General features: G+C 35.9%; 1 protein-coding gene across 8 annotated transcripts in view; it reads right to left on the bottom strand.

Moving 5' to 3' along the window:
• Positions 1–3,903: 3,903 nt before the first annotated feature.
• Positions 3,904–23,021, bottom strand: part of LOC121877532 (Down syndrome cell adhesion molecule-like protein Dscam2) — a 223,190-nt gene continuing 204,072 nt past the window's right edge. For 3 of the 8 annotated variants that reach the window (XM_042383303.1, XM_042383310.1, XM_042383304.1), the window contains 19 exons: positions 21,952–22,121; positions 20,568–20,706; positions 19,833–19,979; positions 19,503–19,682; positions 18,747–18,886; positions 16,986–17,145; positions 16,596–16,744; positions 15,304–15,424; positions 14,224–14,363; positions 13,820–13,961; positions 12,765–12,898; positions 11,800–11,959; positions 11,409–11,555; positions 10,344–10,511; positions 8,544–8,725; positions 7,743–7,809; positions 7,021–7,290; positions 5,987–6,131; positions 3,904–4,011 (listed from right to left, as the gene is read on the bottom strand). In XM_042383303.1, coding sequence (XP_042239237.1) covers positions 3,999–4,011; positions 5,987–6,131; positions 7,021–7,290; positions 7,743–7,809; positions 8,544–8,725; positions 10,344–10,511; positions 11,409–11,555; positions 11,800–11,959; positions 12,765–12,898; positions 13,820–13,961; positions 14,224–14,363; positions 15,304–15,424; positions 16,596–16,744; positions 16,986–17,145; positions 18,747–18,886; positions 19,503–19,682; positions 19,833–19,979; positions 20,568–20,706; positions 21,952–22,121 — 2,774 coding nt within the window. In that variant the 3' untranslated portion in view covers positions 3,904–3,998. The remainder of the gene's footprint in view (positions 4,012–5,986; positions 6,132–7,020; positions 7,291–7,742; positions 7,810–8,543; positions 8,726–10,343; positions 10,512–11,408; positions 11,556–11,799; positions 11,960–12,764; positions 12,899–13,819; positions 13,962–14,223; positions 14,364–15,303; positions 15,425–16,595; positions 16,745–16,985; positions 17,146–18,746; positions 18,887–19,502; positions 19,683–19,832; positions 19,980–20,567; positions 20,707–21,951; positions 22,122–23,021) is intronic. The other 5 variants (XM_042383306.1, XM_042383307.1, XM_042383308.1 and 2 more) reach the window with 5 other exon arrangements.

Raw genomic sequence — 23,021 nt, 5'->3', positions numbered from 1 at the left:
AAGAGCCTTTAGATATTTAAACAAAATAAAGAATTAAATGAAAAATAGAGTAACATAATAACACCATCCCCTTTAGACCAACTTGCTTTCAAAGATAAAATTTTCACAGGTAATATGCAACATGTGAGGTGGAATGTACTGTAATTAAGAGGGAAAGATTACGTACTTGAATCTTTGGAAAGTGATAAGTCCTGAGAATAAACAACTCTTCATGCAACATGACAAATAAATTGCCCATTACATCATCTCTCGAGCCCGGAAAGAAAAATCCCTCATTGCTGGAATTTTTCGGGTAACGGAAAATTTTTCTCAGAATTTCCAGAAAATGAGCCTGATTTTCATCTCTCAAACCCGGAAAAAAAATTCCCCATCCCCGGAATTTTTCAGGTACTGGGAAAATTTTCTTGCAATTTTCCGGAAAATGTGCCCCTCGGAAAATCGTTCCCAAAGCCGGAATTTTTCGGAAAATTCTGGCTTTGGGAACGATTTTCCAAGAAAATTTCAATTCCTGCTATCGCAGAGTTCCGGGTTTGAGGGATTCTGGCTAACGAAGGTATTACTGTATTATGACAAAGTGTCAACAATAAATGCACCTACAACACTAATCTTTTTAATTTAAAATAATTTCACACATATGAAACAATGACAAATGAATGGTACTGTACCGTATTTTAAACAACTTGGGACTCAAACCCAAGGTTGTGTGCTTACCAAGTACACCATAGCTCAACACCCACTTCCATGACCAATTACTGGATCACTGGACAGCCCCTGTTCCACAAGGGAAGGTGGCCTGAAACTGCATTTTGCCACAGAACATACAGTATGTTCTATATACAGTATAATTTAAGGCTTTTGCACAGTAAAGCTTAACATAATTATATTTCAAAATAAAGTAAAAAAAAAATTATATACTCTCCCAGTTCTGAGGGATGGCAAAACACACATGGGAAGGGTTTGGATAATTCTAGGATCTTGATGTCACTGAATTATTGTACAAACACAAAAACCATTTAGAAGCCAGCAACCTATCTTGACCAAGGGGCTTGCACCTTTTTGACTTGGAGTCAACAGCATAAAGAAGGCAACCAAAAACTGTTCACTTACTGACAATAAAGTATAATGGCACACCATAAAAAGTACTGATGATAATGACTTAAATTTTTCCTATCTTAGTACCAATATGCTAACTAAACCAGGAAACAATTCCCAAAAATATATGAACTAAAATGAACTGTGTATCAAATACTGTACCCTATTAAGACGAAACTTGTGTTCAAAAGTACACTCACATTATTTATTGTACCTTGTACAAGGTAGTCTTAAACTACAGTCACCACTGAATTAAAGGAGATAAACTATTAAAACAAGTCTTATTAACAAAAGACTTCTTTATAATATCCTTCATATCATCAGTAAATCACTAACTATTGTTCAGTGCAGTGAGAGTCACTGGACACACTGCATCACCTTAATTATGACTAAATTACAAAAGTAAGAACTACTCATACTGTACTCCTCTTTATCAAAACTGAAGTCAATCCACTGGGTATGAAAACTTAATTAACAGAAACCAGGATTTGTCATGAATAGAAAGATGGATGGATGGCATTGCTGCTGTAGGCATTGTACTGTACAGTACCCTCAAACTTTGAATTGAAGGGTTAAGAATTTTAATGCTCAATATTTCATTATTCCTGACATATGCATCAGGTACTATAATATATGCACAAGAAAAAATAATGAAGAAAGAAAATCTGAATATACTACACCAGGCAGAATATACAAGACATTCCAGGTGTGAATAAGATAAGCAACATAACACCTTGAGATATGTTTATTTATTTTACCATTATAATTAGTTAAATGTTGTGAAACTTTTAATGTGTTCTCTGGCATTTTTTTTTTACCTTTGCTGCTTGTGTTCTTGCCCAGATCATGTCATATGTGGTGTTACCAAGAGCTCAATTACTCACACCGGAATTTATTCTTTATTTGCTCTCGTATTATCACACACACTCATTCATTTCACATTCCCTTGTACATATTACCTTTTCCAGTCATTTCATATATTCTTTATTATATCACTTTGCATATAACAAGATAATTTACTTCAAGAATCTGTGAGACAACACACCACTGTGCTCTCCTTCATCCTACAATAGCAACAGCATAAACCTATTACAAAAACACACACACACACTCTTTGATAGTACCTGATCACTGCACCGACAAAGATGTTCCATCAGTTACAAAATATCTCTGAATACAGTACATGTACTGATATTATTGACCCCAAGATGAAAGCATTGTATTACACTTCCTTGTCACATTCTCTTGCAATTAAATGAATCTATTACTGTATTTGGTATTTGTCATACTACTTAACCCACTTACTAGTTTTTTCTTTTATACTTGAAACTCTGATTTACGCTACATCATTCTGAAGTGGCTTCAACGACAGTACAGTACTCTGTCCATCAAACACAATGCTCAATAAACATACTGTAGAGGAATGAAAAATTGAAAGAAATACAATACATCTTATCAACCACAAAATATCAGTCTACAGATATGCTGAAAAATTATAGAAAAACCCAAATCAATAAAACAACTTAAAAGCCTAATTACATAACCCAAGGAAGCCCCTCAAGTCTAAATTTTAATGCTCACACACTGTAAACTTTTTACAAATCTGGTAACCAACTTGAGAAGGGATGGAAGTGCAGATGTATAGTACATGTATGCCTGTACAAATTGATGGATGGACAGACAGACAGTTCCAATTCAATTAAGCCCTCCTAGATATGCAGTGGGTGTGAATAAGCACCAAATAAAGCACAAAACTTTTAAGAAAAATTAGTAATGATGATAAAAAAAATGGGAACAAAAAAATAAAAAAATAAATAAAATTATGTAATGTTCTGCACAAGAAACTGTTCTTAACTTCCAAAGTACACATAATCATTTCTAGCTGAAATAGTTGTATAAGTTGTACAAGTATAAAATTAACATTCTTTTATATATAAATATTTCCATAATCAATTACAGTACAGTATTACTTCATGGCAGTCTTGCCATTATGAATAACCTTAACAGGCAACTTTTTAAAGAAACAAAGAGAGTGTTAGTGGCAGTTTACAGCTGAGCAAAGTAGACTCATCCATCTAACTTAGTAGATGTGGAAGACAAAGTAGGAAGAATATTGGATGCATCGTAAATAAACGTAGTACATTAAGTAGAGAATAAATGATGTGGTACATAGTATAGTACATCATGCAGCAGGTTGAATAAAACAAAGGAAGGCTGTCTGTAACGAGGTTTGGGGTAAAGGGGAAATATTTCAGTGAGGACAGACTGGATTATCATTTTAAGATGAATGAAATCAAATGGATATAATGAATTGGGTTTGAGAAGTCAGGGAGAGCAGATGGTAACATGAATTATTGAACATAACTATGGGAGTGTGCAGGTGAAAGGTTAAGGCAATACAACACTGACTTACAACAGTTGATGGCAGACACTGATAGCACAAGCTGGTGATAATAATGGAGATGATTTGTAGGGAAGAATAGTGAAAAAGACAACAAAATAATAACAATAGTGCTAAAGTCATGGATGAAGTCACAAAAAATTGGTAACTATCAGTGAGAAGAAAGTAAGTGAATTGGATAATAATAACATCAAATTTGAGGGTGAATGATGTGACTCTGGTGCTGGAGCGTGTTGGGTGAAGTGCTCTGTAATAATAGTTTGTGGATAACAGTTATAGGTGAAAGTGAATAACAATATAAAATGGACTTTTCAGTGAAAAAAAAAATCACTAGTGCTGGAAATGAGTAGGATATGGGGTTAAGTGACAGAGGTGATGTTGGAATTACAACCAGAAGTGGTTAAGTAGAAGAGTTGGAGGAGTCAAGAGGGAGGAGGCACTGACCTCGCCCAGGCCCGTCTCACGCCCACACGGCCGGCCTCCTCCACACCTCCACGCTACCTGCTCACTTGATTGGCCTGAGAGAGAATTGTCGAACCGAACAATGTCAATCCCAACATTAATGTCAACATGAGATTTTATAAAGCAGAATCAGTGTAAAATATGTTGTGCATACAATGTAAACTATTTGTCAAGATTCTTGAGACACACAAAAATAACACGCACACAAAAATTACATATAAAAACAGAGCTATGACAGTCATGTTACATCAGCAGAAATCACAATACAGTAACTCTTTAGAGATCTCTTGGTATATTTAGTCCTGTATAATGATATTTGTTTTCAAGAACCTTGACTGTTTTACAATGAGTCAAATCATAAACAAACACTAATTAACACCCATACAGAAAATAGTTGGCAGACTTACACATAACTTTTACACCAAGTTAAACACAAGTTGTGTGCAGGTTAAAACACATTCCAACAAGCACTGAATGCTTTCAAATATGAATATGTACACAGCGTACTGTTTATGCAGGCACATATGCATATATTATGTACAATCTTGGAAAATTTATAGTCTAAAGATCATGTTCATTGATCATGGAATCCAAGGAAGAATATGTATGGTAAAAAAAAAAATAAAAAAATAAAATAAAATAAATTAAATTAAACAAAAATAAAAAAGTATATATATATATATATATATATATATATATATATATATATATATATATATATATATATATATATATATATATATATATATATATATATATATATATATATAAACAGTATATGCTTTTGAAAAGACTAGGTTTGATAATGAAGTTTAGGATACAATCACATGTGACCTAACTTTACCAAATACAGTATACAGTAAATAATTTATGTGAGAAAATTGCCTTACCCTTATGACAGTGTGTTGAATAAGATGTGATTACATTTCCACCAATGAAGATCATACTACTACTTTGTTAAAATATTTATTGCCATGTTACAGATGTTGTAGAGTGATGTGAAGACTGGTGAATCATCCATGGATTCTATATCAGTACACAACGTTGGTGTAAATTCCAAGATTGAGCATTACAAGTGTATACACTCACTCTAGTGTACTGTACCTTACATGACTCCCTTAATGTATTCATGTACATTTTTGACAGTTCATCCCAAACATACCGCACACGCACGCACGCACGCACACACTTTGTTGCTTTGTATCAAGCTCTCATAAGAATTAAGTAGTACAGGATGTTTATTTTTATAAATATTTATAAAGAGGAAGTTAAACAACAGATTTTACCGGTGAGTTAATGCATACAATGTCATGAGGGGCTAATTTATCTTCTATGTTCACTAAATGTTACCACAAAATAAAGAAACTTTATATAACAGTCAAGAAATATGCCAATTACACTACTCATCAAATTTCAAAGCAAAAAATAATATATGAAAAAATGCAATACATAAGTATCATTAGTTTATGGAAATAACTAACATTATTCAATAAAATTTTATCATAAATAGATTATAGGGTATTACTATTTTTTTTTTAGATCTGGTGTTCCACATTTTAACCAAGAAATCACAAGACACTATCAGTTGAATCCAAAACTAAGGAATCTTTGGTTTTAGTATTAATAAATATATTCATTATTTCAGGGTAACACAAATATAGACATGAAATAATGGTGCAACATGCAAATTAATTTTAAAATTTCACTAATGAGCTCACATGTTCTTACTAATGAAACAGTCCAAAACTAAATTATTTACGGTACTTATATTCAAGATACTGTACCTTGAAATTTCAAATGACAAGACTAAAACACAATTGGTGAGAAGTGTAGTGTAGAGACTTGACAAATGTGAGTTGGGCTGTGAGTTATACTGTACAATAGTTGAATGTGATCAATCATCATAATACAACACATACTGTGTCAAAGAATCAATAATCACAATATAATTGAAGGAGACATGAGCCTGTAATAAAAATTCATTGTAGAACTGTAAAGAAAAAAGAAAAAGAGAACACCATTAACTCATACCTGAAAGAAGTTTCTTCAAAGCCCGTGCGAGAGGTTGAGCGACTCTGCCGCTTAGTTGATTTCTTGCCCCTCCGTGGGTGTGCCCGGCGCCCAGAGCTTGATGTATCTGTCGATGAGCTGCTGTTCTCTTGAGACTTAATGGGTTCTGCAGGAATAAATCAAAGATACAGAGGAATGACTGAAGTGTAAGTTCAGTACAAAGCAGGAGGTACTGTACTCACAACCTCTATTAAATATACTAAGATTTAGGGCAATGGTTTCATGCATTAAAAGCCCTTCTGTAGACTGTGAGAAAAATATATTCAAGGGCTAAAATCCCCATGGAGGACGAAGGCTTGTGATACCATCACATCAATTAAATTATAACATGTAAGAGTTTTACTTTATGGTTTCCATTTGATATAAGTTGCCTTAAAAGCAAATTCTGTGTAAATTTTCCTAACCTACAAACTCATGAAATGCTAATTAGTGAGGTCATAATATAGCTGTCTTGTGACTCCATCTCAAATATCTAAATGAAATAAAAATGAAGAATTGCCAAAGACAAGATCAAGGAGCAATGTTTAAAAAAGTGATTTTGTATCATTAAAGGTTACAAGTAGCACAAGCATATGAGAATCAAATGTGCAACTCTATAAATTCTCAAAGCGCCATAAATTTCCCTGTTTCTTAGTGGAGAGAGGCTCAACATTATAATGGGTATCTTGACAGGAGTTCTCTCACCATACCATCTAATAGTCACAGCTAACTCATGCAATTGTGGAAAATGGTGATAAAAACCTTTATGTTATTGATTTCATCTACATTGCTTAATAACAGCAGAACTGTTCGGTCTTTTTATGCACCGAGTATTACCTTTTGTGTCCCCTTGTATCTGTATAGTAATGGTAGTGCAAAAACCTCCTTAATGCTTTAGTTTGCTGAATACAAAAAAGTTTTAATAAATTTCACTACAACTGCTTACACCATAATACTGTAAGGTACACATCAACTTTTTTGTAATCCTCGCTATAATATTGTCACGACCAACTCACCTTGTTGTCTACTCCTAACACGGTGCTTGAATATATCGGTGCTACTGCGGATTTGACTTATGGCAGACTCAGGACGTGATCTGCTACTGTGTGCAGGTTGGGCATGGATATGGGCATGTGCTAACCCTGCAGACTCTGCAAAGGTGGGTGGAGAGTCCCTGGTTCCTGGACCTTCTGAATCACTCCCTAAAGTATCATATTCACTGATGGGCATGTGGAGAGAGAGGATTTTCTTTACCTCTGAGTCTGTACTGCCCAGATTATCAGACTCTGCAAGTAGGTACACAAAATATTCACATTATCATCTGAGAAATCTGAAGATATTAGGATAATTTAGAAACTCAGTTTAATATTATAATATTAAAGGATGCAAACTCCAACAGTTTCCACCCATTTTGGACCACCATTAAATAATACTGTACATTCTTACAGTCTACAATAGCCTTATTAACAAAAATTTCCTATTAATATAATTTGTGGAATTTCTCATTTACAATACTAATCAAACTTTCTAATATACCCACAGTATCTTACTACAACAAAAAGAAAAGTTGTCAGACACTAAAAGGACAACAAATTATCAAATGATTTCCTGAAAACTCTTCCATTAAGAGTATACAGGTAAAGAAAACATAACTAATGTGAAGCAATATCAACTGTTGTCTGTATGTGAGCTGACAAAATCAACTTGTGTAACACTGCCACAGACCACCTGTACATACCTGTACTCTCCACATGAGGATCTCTTCTACCTTTTCTTCTCACTTTGGTGTATTCTGGTTCTTTTTGCTGCGAGAATATTATACTTGTTTATTCATGATATTAAACACTGTATATCTATGAAGCTGTTATAGCTTAAGAAACTTAATTGTTTGAGTACAATATAATTATATAAAAAATTTAATGACTCAGATTTTTACTAAAGAATGTGATAAAATGGATATAATGCCCATTATGCATAAATTAGTAGTAAAAAAATTTAAAAATAATCCTTTTCCTGCTAATATGCAGGGTGGCTGAATCAAGAACATACACACAGCCTGTCTTCATTTGCTGTCATTCATCCATCCATCCATAAGGTTGTAATATGCTCATAAGTTCTGCTATAATATTTTCCTTACAAAATGAGGCCCCAAGTAACAATCCAGTTTACTTTTATTTTCATTGTCACATTTCCTACACTGTGTAGGGTCAATGAAACTTAGCTACAATGGTCACCATGATAAGATAAAAACATGATAATTAATATGGTGGCAGCCCAACTCACAGCTGGGATTCCTGTAAAATTTCTCTTGAAGCTGTCCTCACTGAAGCAATGTGGTGCATTCTGAGATATGAGGCTATAGGGTTAAGTTGCGAAAGACAATCTACACACAATGTGGGCAACTAAAAATATGTGATACATACTTTTATCACACTTAATTTCTTTCCTTACTCATACCTGCAAACTTATCTTCCGTCACCAATACCCATAAGACTCTTACCCAACCCAAAAACATGATCATTATGGTTATAGAACTTACATGTCTTAATGGGAATGTCTCTAATGATGCCCTCTTGGGATCATGGTAGACAAAAGCACCCTGAACAGAGTGATACGGTCCAGAGTAGACAATGCCTGAGTCTGTACTCTCCCCATAAAGACTCTTTGGCACTGCTGGCAGCTGGAAGGTCGCATATGGGCAGATGTCCTCAATGTAATCTGCTGATAAATGGTATAGTAATGCCAATTATAAGATGCCAATGTCAATACTAACTTAAGTCTGAATAATCCAAATATATATTCTGATACACAAGTCAAGAAATTTCATACATTATATACAATAAAACCATCTCAGCTTGATGGCAGCTTGTCTGAGATAATTCACTAGAAATAGTCTAGACATTGTGGTAACACCTGTTTATATGTTTAAAATATTGAATACCATCCTCACATTGAATGGTTCCTATTTCAGTCAGCAAATTGTGCCCAGTCAGTAACAAATACTCTAAGCTCAGCCACTAACATCACCTGTACCACAGGGTAGACAAGGCCTTCAATAATTACTGAAGCAGCTTAACGTCTTTGTCTGACTTTGTTATTTCATTATTAAATTTGGAATACAGTACAGTATATTCATGATCTAAAACATCATTTGAGAGTAGGTTGGAACAATTGTAAAAAGATCCCACAAGTAGGATGAATATGAAATGTTTGATTTTTTATATGAACATTGCAGTCTATTAGTATATAAGTTAATCATAATAATAATAATAGTGTTACAGTTGCAAAGTGGTATTAAATAATTTTGAAACAGCAGATAACATAATGTGGTACAATGGTCCTCAGAATGATTAAGGTTAGGTGCCAAAGATAAACAAAAATACATGTAGTTCAATTCATAATGGATCAAATTCAAATTCTTATGATAAATAAAGAATTAAGAAGGATGAGCTCATAACTTTTTGCCAAACCCATATAAATAAATTTTTAAATAACATTCACAAGAATTGCTAATACACTAAGCCCTTCATATATGTGATGTATATACCCAAGATTCACATCCTGCACATTGAGACATTACAAGACATTGGTATCACCAGCCTTGGTCAGATAACCCAACAAGTACAGAACAGCATCTTACTTTGGTTTGGTAAAACATCACTTTTATGATCCTAGCTTGAAGGATACAAAATCTTGAAAGACAAGGTAGTTGTTATATGATAAAATGTGGGGAAGCTGCACCATTACACATGCAAGATATTATTTGCTTTGAAATTGTAAAAAAAAAAAAAAAATGCCAGGGTGCACTTGACAGTAACATACTGGTGTCAAGTGAGGAAGTGCAGAGAACACGTACAGGCAGAATCTAATTGAAATTATGGTTGAAAAACAAATTTAATTTAAGGTTTCAGTGATGGTTTCAATTAATAATGTAAGAAATACCCTGTACAATCATTTGGGAGACCACTGTTGTAAAGGCACAGAGCAACAGAGCAAGTGTTTTAACATTACCGAATTTCTTACCTCTAACAATACTTATCTAATGATTCAACCATTTATTTCTCAAATGTAATACTTGTACCCATGAAGAATGCATATTTAGCTGTAAAAGTAGCCCTCTATATGACTCTCCAATTCATTTCACACTCCAACTGACAGAAAATCTGATGTTAGTGCTGTGTAACTGACTCATACTTGTTTCAAAATGAAGCATTCAATGTTGATAGAAATAATAACTTAAAAAAGATACATGGAAAGAACTATTTTTGGACAGAGAGCAAGTCAAGCTGAGGGGTTGCTAAAGAGTGAATAAAACATGCTTCCCTGAGCAGATTATTACCATCAACAGTTCCATTACCAGAAGATTCCTTATTGGTGGCAGTATCTTGGGTGGAAGGTGTGGTGGCTGGGAGGGCTGAGTACTGCTGGTGCTGATTCTGTTGGTTCTGAATCTGTGCTGTGGAAGGTGACTCAGCCATTCCTCCAGAACCTCCTCGTTCACGCATCTCTACAAAATGGAGAACAGGAATGGAGGTTTGATCCATGAAATCCCATATATGACTGAGTCTGTACCCAGTGACACAAGAATTATCCCAGCTAGTTATTTTGTTTGACGATAAATTTTACTGAACGTGAAATTCAGGAAACTCTTTTAACTCTCTGTACAGTCTCACCCAAAAGTTCGTTAACTCTCCCAGCCAGTTATTGCTGCACTGCCTGCTTCAGATGTTACTTCGAACCTTTAGACTCATTTGTATCGGTTTCATGTTCTGGTTGTTACCGAGATACAGTAGTTTCATACATCTGAAGCAGGCAGTGCAGCAATAGCTGGCTGGGAGAGTTAACAAACTTTTGGGTGAGACTGTACCTGTCCTGATTATATTGTTAAGTGTGTGTGTGTGTGTGTGTGTGTGTGTGTGTGTGTGTGTGTGTGTGTGTGTGTGTGTGTGTGTGTATGGTGGTGTGTGTGTGTGTAAACATGCATGTGATGTTCATGGGCTCATGTAAGTGAATACATGCATGCACACATGATGTTTGTGGACTTAAACAAGTGAATTTTATATATGTAAGTGTGTTTGTGTGTGCTCACATGAATTTATGTTTGTGTGTGTAAAGGCAAATGTATGCGCATATGTATTGTGCATAAAAGTGAGTGTGTGTGTGTGTGTGTGTGTGTGTGTGTGTGTGTGTGTGTGTGTGTGCATGCATGTGCCAGTGAATGTCATCTGCCCATATGCATGTATATTATTATTTTTTCATGTTTATTTAGGTGTTTTACTATGTTAGATTTTCTGAAGATAAGTGATACAATATAACCAGTGAACAAAATTCTTAAAAATCTAACAGGTAGAGGAATGAATTATCATATACATGTAAGCACAATTAATCTAAAGAATGCACTTACTCCTTCTCCTGAAGACACACACAATTGCCATGATGACCTCAATAACAATGACAACAACTACTGCTGCTGGAATAACTACCCGTAGATCCTGGTAGAGGGGCGGTGATGTCACGCCCCCACTACTGCCGTCTTCATTTGACAACAACACTGTTGGTTGAGTGATGAATTAGTTATATTTCTAGTGGAGGGTCACAGATGATGCATTTATGAAACACTTGATGTACAGATATCATTGCAAGTACTGTTTATCTAAGGTGACTAAATCTTACAAAGACTTTTTTCTTACATTGCATATCTTATTAAAAGAAAACAACAACAACATATGGCTCAAACAGATGATATTCGGTTTTGTGAAAATCGTTATAAGATACAAAAACTTAACACACAGTACCTCCTTCAGGAGTAAGAGTTGTGACATCGTATGTGGCCACACTTGATCCGGCATGATTGTGAGCCGTTACTTTGACTGTGTAACGTGTAGCAGGTATGAGGTCGCGGATCACATATGTCTTCTCATTTGCTGCAACATTGTTGGCTACAGAGATCCAGTCCTGCCAGAGTTAAATATGGATCACATTGTATGACTTTAAGTGGTGAGTGTCTAGTTAAATTATATCCAAGACAAGTACTGAACAGTATTACAGCACTGGCTATCTTCTTCAATGATATGTTTCAAACCTCACAGACTCAGAGTTTAACAATACCTATTAAGAACTGCATGAAAATAATCACAAAATTGCACTTTGCAAGGATATAAAATAAATGGAGATACACACCCAATCTTATGAATGTGTGTAGGTCTGGTGATGGTAGTGTGATGGACAGTTATGTCAGTGACACAACTATAAGAGCAGTTTAAGCCTGCAAGCTTGGTCTACAGACAAGCATAACACTAACAAAGATTAATAAAATAGAGGATGTAATCTCTTTATGTTAATTTTACTAAAAAAGAGTTAAAACTTTTTATTAAAAACTCACTTTAAAGGCTTATATTCTGTATAATGAACACAGGATATTGAGTTTGTGTACAAAAAAGTGGCATGTCACTGCACATGTACAGTATATAAAAAAATTTAATGAGAAGATTTTTGCAAAGTCAAAACATCATGGTGTTTAAGAAATTATATAAGGTAAGATACTTCAGGTGCAAACTGGTGATATTTGAGGAAGAGGTGTTAAGTGTGAGGTGTTACTGAATGAACATAGTACCGAGTTAAGATAATTTATATAAGCTCCCAAAATGGACAGAATGGAAGTTGAACAGAAACTGGAAGGCAAAATACCAAACAAGGATGATGCAGTAACAAGAGTTCTTTGTTAAAGGCTGTCAAGCTCTAAAAAATTATCACTACCAACCCTGGATGATGAAACACGATATTCTATGACATAATATAGAATAGGACAGCTTCCATCACCCCACGTACTGAGGTGCACCAACACTGATGTGGAGTTGACGTCTAAGAGGCGAGACCGACTTGGCACAACTGGCTCTGATATAATACACAAAGATTAAGATGATGATCAATAACAGATTAATTTGCAAAAAAAAATAACAAATCTTACACTGCATTTTCATATACAGTATGTACCTGTATTGTATGGTACTACTGACAACTTAAATGGTGTGGGAATTTCTCAAGGGAATATAAAAATCGGTGTTTTATTAACAAAATCCCGGTGGCAAACCTAATGTATACTTGATGAAAGTGAGTCTCATAGGCCTGATGGCCAGTTAGGGACAGTGTGGATATAGCCCACTGTAGACTAATCCCTTTTCCAGTACAGTACACAAGGAGGAAGTGTGGCCAGCACTGCAACTGACTACCTTCACTTTCTCCAACTATAATGTTATGGTAAGTAGGGTGAGCCAGGTGTAAACCATAGTAAAGTTTATAATGAACGTTTGGGGGATATCTAAAATGTCAATAGGTACTGCAAGGTTCTGTATTTAATATAAATACAGTAGTATTACATTTACCACATGTAATCTACATTCGCTCTCAATAATATACTCCAAGTTCACCAGATTCTGTGTACCATAAATCCTCCATGGTCATGTCTGACAGCTTCATATTCTGCGAGCAATACAAACTATAAGTGATCAATGGCAAGTTACCACTTTTGCAAGAGTGATGTCATCAGAGACTTATGGTGATAAAAATGACTGGTACACATTTTATCACCAAGATATACTCTCTGATGAAAGAACTTTCTAATGAGGTACAGATGATTTATGTACTGTATACTAAATGGTTTGGGAGATGACCATGCACAACAAACACACATACACATTGACAACTTATAAGTTTGAATTCCAAATCACCAATGGATATTGGCACTTTTAGAACATTAATATAGTAATCACTATTTTAAGTGTCTTCTAGCTATTATGGTTAATAAGTCAACACTACCTGATCCTTTGGTGGAAGTGGTGAGGATCTCAGAGGGCAGGCCAGTGCCCACCTTGTTGTAAGCCGTCACATACAGTTGGTACCGAGAGCCACACACAAGGCCAGAAAGAGTGTGCGTTGTTCTGGCTGTATGTAACTCCACCTGGGTCACGATATAAGAAAATCATAATTACTGCAATGAAAATCAATAAGTTTCATCAACACATAGCACAAGTCAACTTTCAAAATAATGACAACCAAAAATTTTTGTACAGTACTATTAAGTAAGAATGGGTGAAATATAAAACCATCAAAATTGTCTGCATCAAGAAATCAGTCCAGATATTATCATCCATTACTGTGAAATTTTGATTACTTGTATTTATTTTAGTTTCTGTTCTTCATAAACAAGAACCAGAACATACTTCTTCCCAGTTTCCATACTCCCGCTTGTAGTTCATTATATAGCCCCTCACTGGTGCATGGTGGGGCCTTAAGCTCCAGCGAAGTGTGAGGGCATCTCTTGAGCTGCCCTGGACATATAACGTGGGAGGGGCTGGTGGCACTGCGGAAAAACCAGGCATAGAGGTCTTAAAATTACTACTTATGTACTGAGTAAAAGTCTGACAGCATCCTATACACATCACCTGCCAACTGAACAGTATTCATGAGTTAAGGCAAAGAATTCTAATAATGACTAATATGGGTGATGTGTTGGCAGACTAAACAAAACTTATTGGACTGATAGCAGAAGAAAATGCGAGCAGATAATATTTTACATTACCTACTGTAAAATGGAAACCTATAAACAACAGACAATAAAACATAAAATACAAAGTGGTTTTAATGGTAAATTAATAAAGAGTGTGTTCTGATGGCACCGAGTGTGATCCCATTCAAGACCAGACTTCACCAACACTAGAGCAGGTACAGATACATTCTGGAACCAGTACATTCTCAGTACAGTATTTCCCAACAGTGTGTAACAGAGACATGACTGACCGACCAAGCATCTAACGAGCCAATCAGAGGCAAAGACTTACTGTAGTTTGATAAAAGAATCAGTTTGGAAACAAAGGTCAACCCTAAGCCTAGATATTTTTTGTGTTATAAGTTTCTATAGTAGCCAACATGTAATTGAGAACAAGCACTTGGGGGGGGGGGGATGTACAGTGTTTACATTATAATGACCCAACACACATCTAGTCTGAGTGGTTATCTTGTTGCGGAGAATCTTTGTGTTGGGTTCTGGTTGTAAGGGAAAGGCATGATATCCTTTTTTAACCCTCTGCTGTCACAGCTAAGGGTTAGATTGGGTACCGGTACTAACCCTAAAGACTAAGCTGGTGTAATGAGACAAGGCCCCCAAGATGGTCATTAGGTTGGAAAACATGCATGAATCAAACTTTTGAATGAAACTGAGTATTTTAGAAATAGATGCTGTTATATATTTTCTTATCCAAGTGGTGATGTTCACTTTGTCCTGTGAGGGTGTAGACGCTTACCTTGTACTGTGAGGAAGTATGTGATACTATCAGCACCATTAGTGTTGACAGCTGTACAACTAAGGTTTCCAGCATCAGTCTTCTGTACATCTCGAATAAACAAGGATCCATTAGGTCGTACCTGAGGAAATTAGAACAAGGCCATTACCAGAGATGAGATTAATAATAAAAATGCAGGCAATTCATCTTTACTGACAAAAAAATTTAGTTGGAGATTTTAGCAAACAGAATATGAATGACACTACAGAGAATTTTGAGTTGTAGTTAATGAATGTGTCGTAAATTGAATGCTATGAAGATCTGTGATATAAACTGCTTCACAAACTTCTTTCTCTCCACACACACTAAGTAAGAGAGCAGAACCAGAATACAGTACAGAGACCATCAAAATAAGTAATCCCTTCATGAAGAGTTAAGCACACATTGGCTTGACCCACAAAAGTGAATGTTCAATAAATCAGTGTAACCATGTATGAATAAAACAATTACAGTACCAATGCAGTTTTCACTCACCCCTATAGAGCTAAGAATATCATGTTCCAAGCTTTAGATAATAATAAGCATCTGATAGCTTTATTGACTCCCCTTGATCAACTTGCCTCACTGTTTATCATTGTTTACCAGCACTGCCTATGTACTGTAGAGCCACCAACAAAAGTTCACTCCCTTCCTGGGACTCCTAAACTAAAGCAGTGTCAACACCAAATGAGATAAAACAACACAATCGCACCAGATAACAGTCAGGTTAAGTCAGTCCTGTGACTTCTGTTCGTGACTGTACATTGTATACCTGCATTGTCTATATAGACACTGAAGTGTATACGTGTATTGTCTATACTGTACAGTATATATGCTGAACTGTACACCTGCATTGTCTACATACATGCTGAACTGTATACCTGCATTGTCTACATACATGCTGAACTGTATACCTGCATTGTCTACATACATGCTGAACTGTATACCTGCATTGTCTACATACATGCTGAACTGTATATGCATTGACACTGTATACCTGCATTGTCTACATACATGCTGAACTGTATACCTGCATTGTCTACATACATGCTGAACTGTATACCTGCATTGTCTACATACATGCTGAACTGTATACCTGCGTTGTCTACATACATGCTGAACTGTATACCTATCTATCTATAATCAGTGTTATATATAATCAGGGTACTTATATAATGATATCAATGAACAATATCTACTATAATACCTACTGTACCTACATTTTCTAGTTCACATAAAATCTGTAAATGTAGTGTAAATTTATAATTTTTTACCTGAATTCTATCTGTAGGTTTAATCCTTTTTCCATTATGTTTCCAGGTGATTTCTGGGGGAGGTTCACCTACAGAGTGACACTGAAGCCGAACGTCCTCCTTCCACGCAACTTCCAGAGGGCCTCCAAATGATGCGATTTGAGCCGATACTGGATAAGGCAATAGTGTGTTACCAGTACACATTTAGGAATTCCAACTTAAAAACAAAAGAACCTGTGTAACATATTTGTATACTGTATTCTATAATTATAATTATAATTATAATAATAATAATAATAATAATAATAATAATAATAATAATAATAATAATAATAGGAATAATAATAAAACAATAATAAGAATAAGAAGAGGGAAGAAGGAATGAACTGGTTAACAATGAAGACTATGTACCTTCAGTGGTTGGATGGACGAACACCTTGTCAGTTGCTAGTCCCTCCCCTCGTTGTGTTGACGCAGACACCCAGAACTCGTACTTATCTCTGGTGCTGACACCCTCTGCCACATACGATGTCTCTCCGGGGCCCAGTGTTCGTGCTGGTAGCTCTCTCTGCTGGGAATATATAAATAATTTACACTTGCTTCACTTTTGAATCTTGTGTAAAATAATAATTGCAATAATAATAATAATAATAGTAACAACAGAAATACCTGTACTGTAATAATAAAGAACAGGAAAGTGACTAACTAAACATATCCTTTTCAACTAAAACTACGAAACAGTTTAAGGAGACATCTTGGTTCACATACTGTACCAGAGTAAATAGTATAATTGCACTGTCTGAGCTTTCTTCAGTAGATAATTAGGTAGGAAGACCCATAAAGTTATAATGGTCAACCTGACACAAAATAAGTTATTAATTATCCAAAAATTGTTTTACCACAAAGATTTTGAATATGAAAGTTGCAACCCTTAACTCTTCCACACAATAAACAAATTACAATATCTTTACAAGTATTTTCAAACATTAGCTAAAACCAAGTTACTGTATTAGTTTTAAGATCATAATTGATAGAAAAAAATTCAAGTAGTGGGAGTTGTCAGATGCACGGACAAAACCTCCCGTGCCCCCATGCAGGGGGACGAAAGCAGTGTTGTTTAAAACCGTATAGTTTAAAGGATATGTGTACTGTATAATGTCTGTCAGATATCATGGAAAGTACATATCATATTCTGTATTATCAAAGGATTAGATCAAAATTGTATTTTCAATAAACCCTGACAAAGGAATATAGTACAGTGATCCCTCGGTTAGCGAGTGCCTCGGTTAACGAGATTTCGGTTAACGATTTACCTTCCATAAAATTCTTAACTTCGGTTAACGAGCAATCCCTCGATTAACAAGTTTTTTATGAGTCGACTTCAACATGTTTTCACTTGCATTTGGTGGTCCACCAGCTGTAGTATTAGTCCGCCAATACAGTAATCGGTTTAGGGCTTAAATTCCTTACTATTTTAGTAAATATCAAGAAGTTTATACTATTCAATAATTTTAAAAGTTTAATATTAACTTTTTTAGTCATTTTAACAATTATTGAACATAATTGAAGGTAAAGAAACTAGTTTTTGGCGTGCCATCCAGCCTGTTAACACACCAGACAGGCGTTAGTCTCTCTCTGTTTTCAGTGGAGGTAACATCTTGCTTGAGACTCTCTTCAACTAAATGCTTTTTTTCTGTGTTTCCAAGCAAATTATTGGTCATTTTGAAATTTATTTTGCATATTGACAATATATAATGCAGTGCAGTGTTGATTTAAAGAAAATAATCTTGAATTACACCAAGAGAACTAAAATTTTATGGGTGAAATGGTGCCATGGGGTGACTTCTCTTCCACCCCAATGCCTTCTCTTCTCCCTTCTCCTCCACCCCTATTCTAATTCCCATCATCATCATCATCATCCAGGAGCCTTCTACATACACACCTCAAAGTAAGTGTACTTTTCTACCATTTTTGTTGAATTTAGGCAATTTTCGGTGAGCTGGAACCAATTACCCAAAAACCCATTGAAACAATGGTTTCGGTTAACGAGCAACCTGCCGGAACGGATTGTGCTCGTTAACCGAGGGACCACTGTAAAGTATTGTGTATGATGCAAAAGTTAACAATAGCTAAAAAGACTGTCAATGATGTTACATAATATTGGTGACTGACCGTCCTCTGCTCACTGGTGACGCCCATATATAAAGTGTATTTAGTGAGTACACCGTTGACCTTCACTGGGGCCAGCCAGGTCACAAGTATCGTCGTAGAAGAGCTCACAACTGCTTTGATCCCCGCAGGAGCATCTGGCACTAAAATACAACACAAACAACTTATAGTCAAGTTTTTTTCCAAGTATGAGATTCAAAGGTTTATAAAGAGTAAACTTTCTAGTTCTCAGAATATTTGTAGAGGTTCTTTGATGGAAAATCCTGACAATGAGCCATGAACAACCCTTCAGTACAATAATAATACTTTAATAGTAATAATCATCATAACCTGTACTTTGTGAGTGTGCCAGGAGCTATGACACACTTGGGTAATAATGATAATATTTTCAAGTTAATAGGATGCCATAAACAGGAGGACCTGCTAATTAGTGAGTTTACTGTAAGCCATTCTTCTAATACTTTGTACAGTTTTTTCTACAGTTGTACACACTGACAACTAGTTAAAAAAAACGTGACAAGTGCAGGACATCTTGTTAGAATTAAGAAGTTGGACAGGTAACTGACCTAAGGCAATGGTCTGGTGCCAGGTAACTACTGTACAAGATGTCAACATTCATTCCACTATGAAAGCCAGACAATTGAGAGTGAGTGTCAAGGGAATGTGATTAAACAACATAACCACACCATTAAACTACATAAACTCAGGACAAGACAATAATGAGTTTGCCAACAGACAACTTTGTAAGCAACAACTCACCATCCTGCAGTGTGCGACAAAATATGGGTTGTGAAGGCACACCATCACCAGCACTAGTGTAAGCTAAAACGTTGATGCTGTAGTTTGTGTACTTTTCCAAACTGAAGATATTAGTGCTCTCTGCTGCAGTTTCTGCCTGTGATTCTTCATCTGTCAGCATACGTGTTGATATTATTACACCTATACCGTGATGATATATTAGTTGTATAAAAAGAGAAGTTGAATTTTACCAGTACAGTACTAAATCACTGACTCCTTATCCTTTCTTTCCATTATTTTTCAATATTCTCACAATATTAGTTGTCCTACTAATTCAAACAAAAGACACACCTGAGTATTGTGAAGCAGGAGTGTACAGTACTCTGTAGCCTTTGATGAGACCATTCTGTCCCCTGACAGGAGGAGGCCGCCAGGCTACTGACACACTTTGTGGGGATGTTGCTTCACACCGTATAGTCTCAGGAGGCAGGCTGGGTGCTGCACAGGGAACACATTTATTTGTGAGATACACAAAAATTTAAGAAAATAAGAAATAGACAATTAAATACATCTAATAAAAGGCCCTAAAATACTTTGTGATATTCTTTGATTTTTAGATGCCTAAATAAGTGTTGAGAACAAAAATAGATCATTCAGAAAAATTTACATAGCCGCAACACCTCACAAATCAACTGTAGTGCCTTAGATTGGGTTTACTTAGTTAAACCATAATTGGTGGTATAAAGACTCCCCACCCCAAAGAATATGGAACTTCCACAGATGATGACCACCATTTAGGGTTAAAAAAGCTATGACTACGTACCATAAACATGAAACTAAATCTATGGAACTACAAGAGCTCTACTGTATCTGTTTTGAAGTACAATGCAATGCACTAAACATCAACTTAATTTCAGTATAAAATTACCAGATATTAAATACTGTTACAAAATACCTGTACAGCATATGAAATAATAATGAAAACCAAACTAAAAGGTTATAATTTAAATAGAAAATTAGTAAAGCATTATAAAACAAAAAATTAAGCATTACTCCCATTAACAACAAAATGAGAATGACATTTACCATCCTCCTCCGTGGTGGCAATGACAGGAGCCGATAAAGGTCCCGCCCCTCGGTTGTTGAAGGCCTGGACCACCACCTCATACCTTGTGTACTGCTGGAGGCCAGATAGGGTTGAACTCCCACCATATGCTGACCCAACCTGAACATGATGAAAAAGACAAAGAAATATATCACTTGAAGTGCTCAGTCAAGGAACCATCACTGATGTATTTAATTTTATTTTATTATGAACCATGTCCTCCACTTTTCATTCACACCTACTGCACTACAGCACTTTCTTCCTCCCCTTATCTTAATTCTTTCCACAATCATCATAATTCTCTCCTCAGTTGTCATTTTAGTTTCACATATTTTTATCACTATTATACTTTTTCAGTCTCCAGCTGCTTCATCACAACTTTTCTACCACCTGGATACAAGTTTCCTTTTTTGTTTCTCCAGCCAAGTGAGGAACATCACAACCCCCCAACCCAACCAATTGATTCTTAGTTAGTTAACCTGACACTTTCTGCACTTATTCCTCTTTCATACTGATTCCTTTTCATCCTTTCATGAAGTTTGTGACCATCATTTTTTAAGCACGGCAGTTGAGCGGATGCAGCGCACGCCTCCTGTTCCAAGGGTTGGTGGTTCAATTCCCTGGTGCTCCCAGTTCATCCAGATGTAAATGGGTTTCTATATTACAACTTGGGGAAGTGAATTCAGTTGAGTGCAGTACTGGCCATGCTGCCTCCTTGTGTACTGAAAGTTTACTTTTCAGTGTGCTGTATCCACACTGTCCCTAACAGGTAGTCATGCCTATGGGATCCACTTTCTCTTTTTACAATACAGTAGATGGGGTGCAGACCTCCAAGCAAGAAATGGGGTTAGCTTAGTCCAGGGCACTGACTAAGTTAGTGGTCAATGGTGCAAATAGTGCAGCAGATAATGTTACACTACCACTACATGTCTGCTGGATTCAACCTATCTCCTAGGTTGGGAGTCCATAATATTATCAGCTGAGCTATGGTGCCTCTATAAGGAGATAGAAAATTCTTACAATGCTTCTAAATACAGTATGATTATGGTATTTGTAGTTTTATTTGTTTTCTTCTCACTTGATTCTTTAATCTTTGTCATGTAATTTTATTGCTTATATAGCATTTACTTCCTTTGTAATACTGTTAAATAAAGAAATAACTCATTACAACTGATTCATTAAAAAATCCTGAATTGATAATAATAACTTTGTAATACACCTTGAGTAAAAATCCTACATAATAAATACAACTACATCGTGTACAAAGCTACACTTCTTCATATTTTCTAGACTAATTTGATAGGAAATTATACAAAACTTATACCGTAAGTACCAATTATAAAACATGACAAACACAAGCAGTACCTCAACAGTTTGAAAGTTGTAGTCAGCAGCATGGGCATGAGTCCTATACCCTACATAGTACCCAAGAATGTTACCATTCCACAGGTCTCTGGCTGGTGGTTCCCAGGTCACACGCAGGGATGTTGATGACTCTGGAGTCACTCTTACATCTAGAGGAGGACCTGAAGGTTCTGAAAACATGATTATGGAAAATTAACGCACAGGTGAGGTGAGGTGAGGTAGTAGTGCTGTGGCAACAAAATACCCGACTCATGATGAACAAGGGAAAACTATGGTATTATGCTGGCCAGTTTTTGACAGTTTTGCTTTCCTACAACTGTAAACAGTACTTGCACTTTCATTTTGATTTTCATCCATATAACTTAACTGGGATTCAATCTTTTCAAATTCTGTTTTATGGTACATTACTCTATCCTTTTCACCACTGATAAGCTTGTTAACTTCTTAAGCAGTCGGTTATGACTCCGTTATACACTGTTGAAAAGTACTAGACCATGTACTGGGTCCAGAAAGTGTCTGTACCTGTGCCAGTGTTGGTTAAATCTGGTTTTGAATGAGCTCCCATATTGTTCCAAAATGATTGTCTGAACTTGTGGCTTCTTCGACCTTCAGCTGTGACTCAACAGCATAATGTCATCTGTGGTGTTGAAAAACTTCTATTAAGTCACCCCTTACCACCTTACAGCAAAATCGAAGCAATTACAGGCATTTCAATATCTCTGGTTGCCCTCCTTTGGACATTTTCAATGCACTGAGTCTCTCGCATATCTTGTGAACCAGACAGGGTGACAGTACTCCAAATGGGGAAGATCTTCACTTTTGCTGAGTGTTACAGGGGTCTGACCATCTAGGTATGTGGGCACCTTTCTTATAAGACATACTTACTTAGTCACTTGATTCAGTTCATTGCTAATATACTCGCCCAGGTCCTCTTCACATTTGGTCTCTGTTAATGTTGTTTCCTCATTGCTTTGGGACATATAATATGCTTCTTTACTGTTGGTACGACCTAGGTGCATCTTTTTGCATTTCGTGACGTTGAATCTTAACAGTCATTCCTTTGACCACTC

Source organism: Homarus americanus, unplaced genomic scaffold, assembly GCF_018991925.1.
Source record: "Homarus americanus isolate GMGI-L3 unplaced genomic scaffold, GMGI_Hamer_2.0 scaffold14655, whole genome shotgun sequence".
In the NCBI taxonomy this organism is placed as follows: domain Eukaryota; kingdom Metazoa; phylum Arthropoda; class Malacostraca; order Decapoda; family Nephropidae; genus Homarus; species Homarus americanus.
Note: the sequence above shows the minus strand (reverse complement) of the source record. Positions and strands in the feature narration are given on the sequence as shown.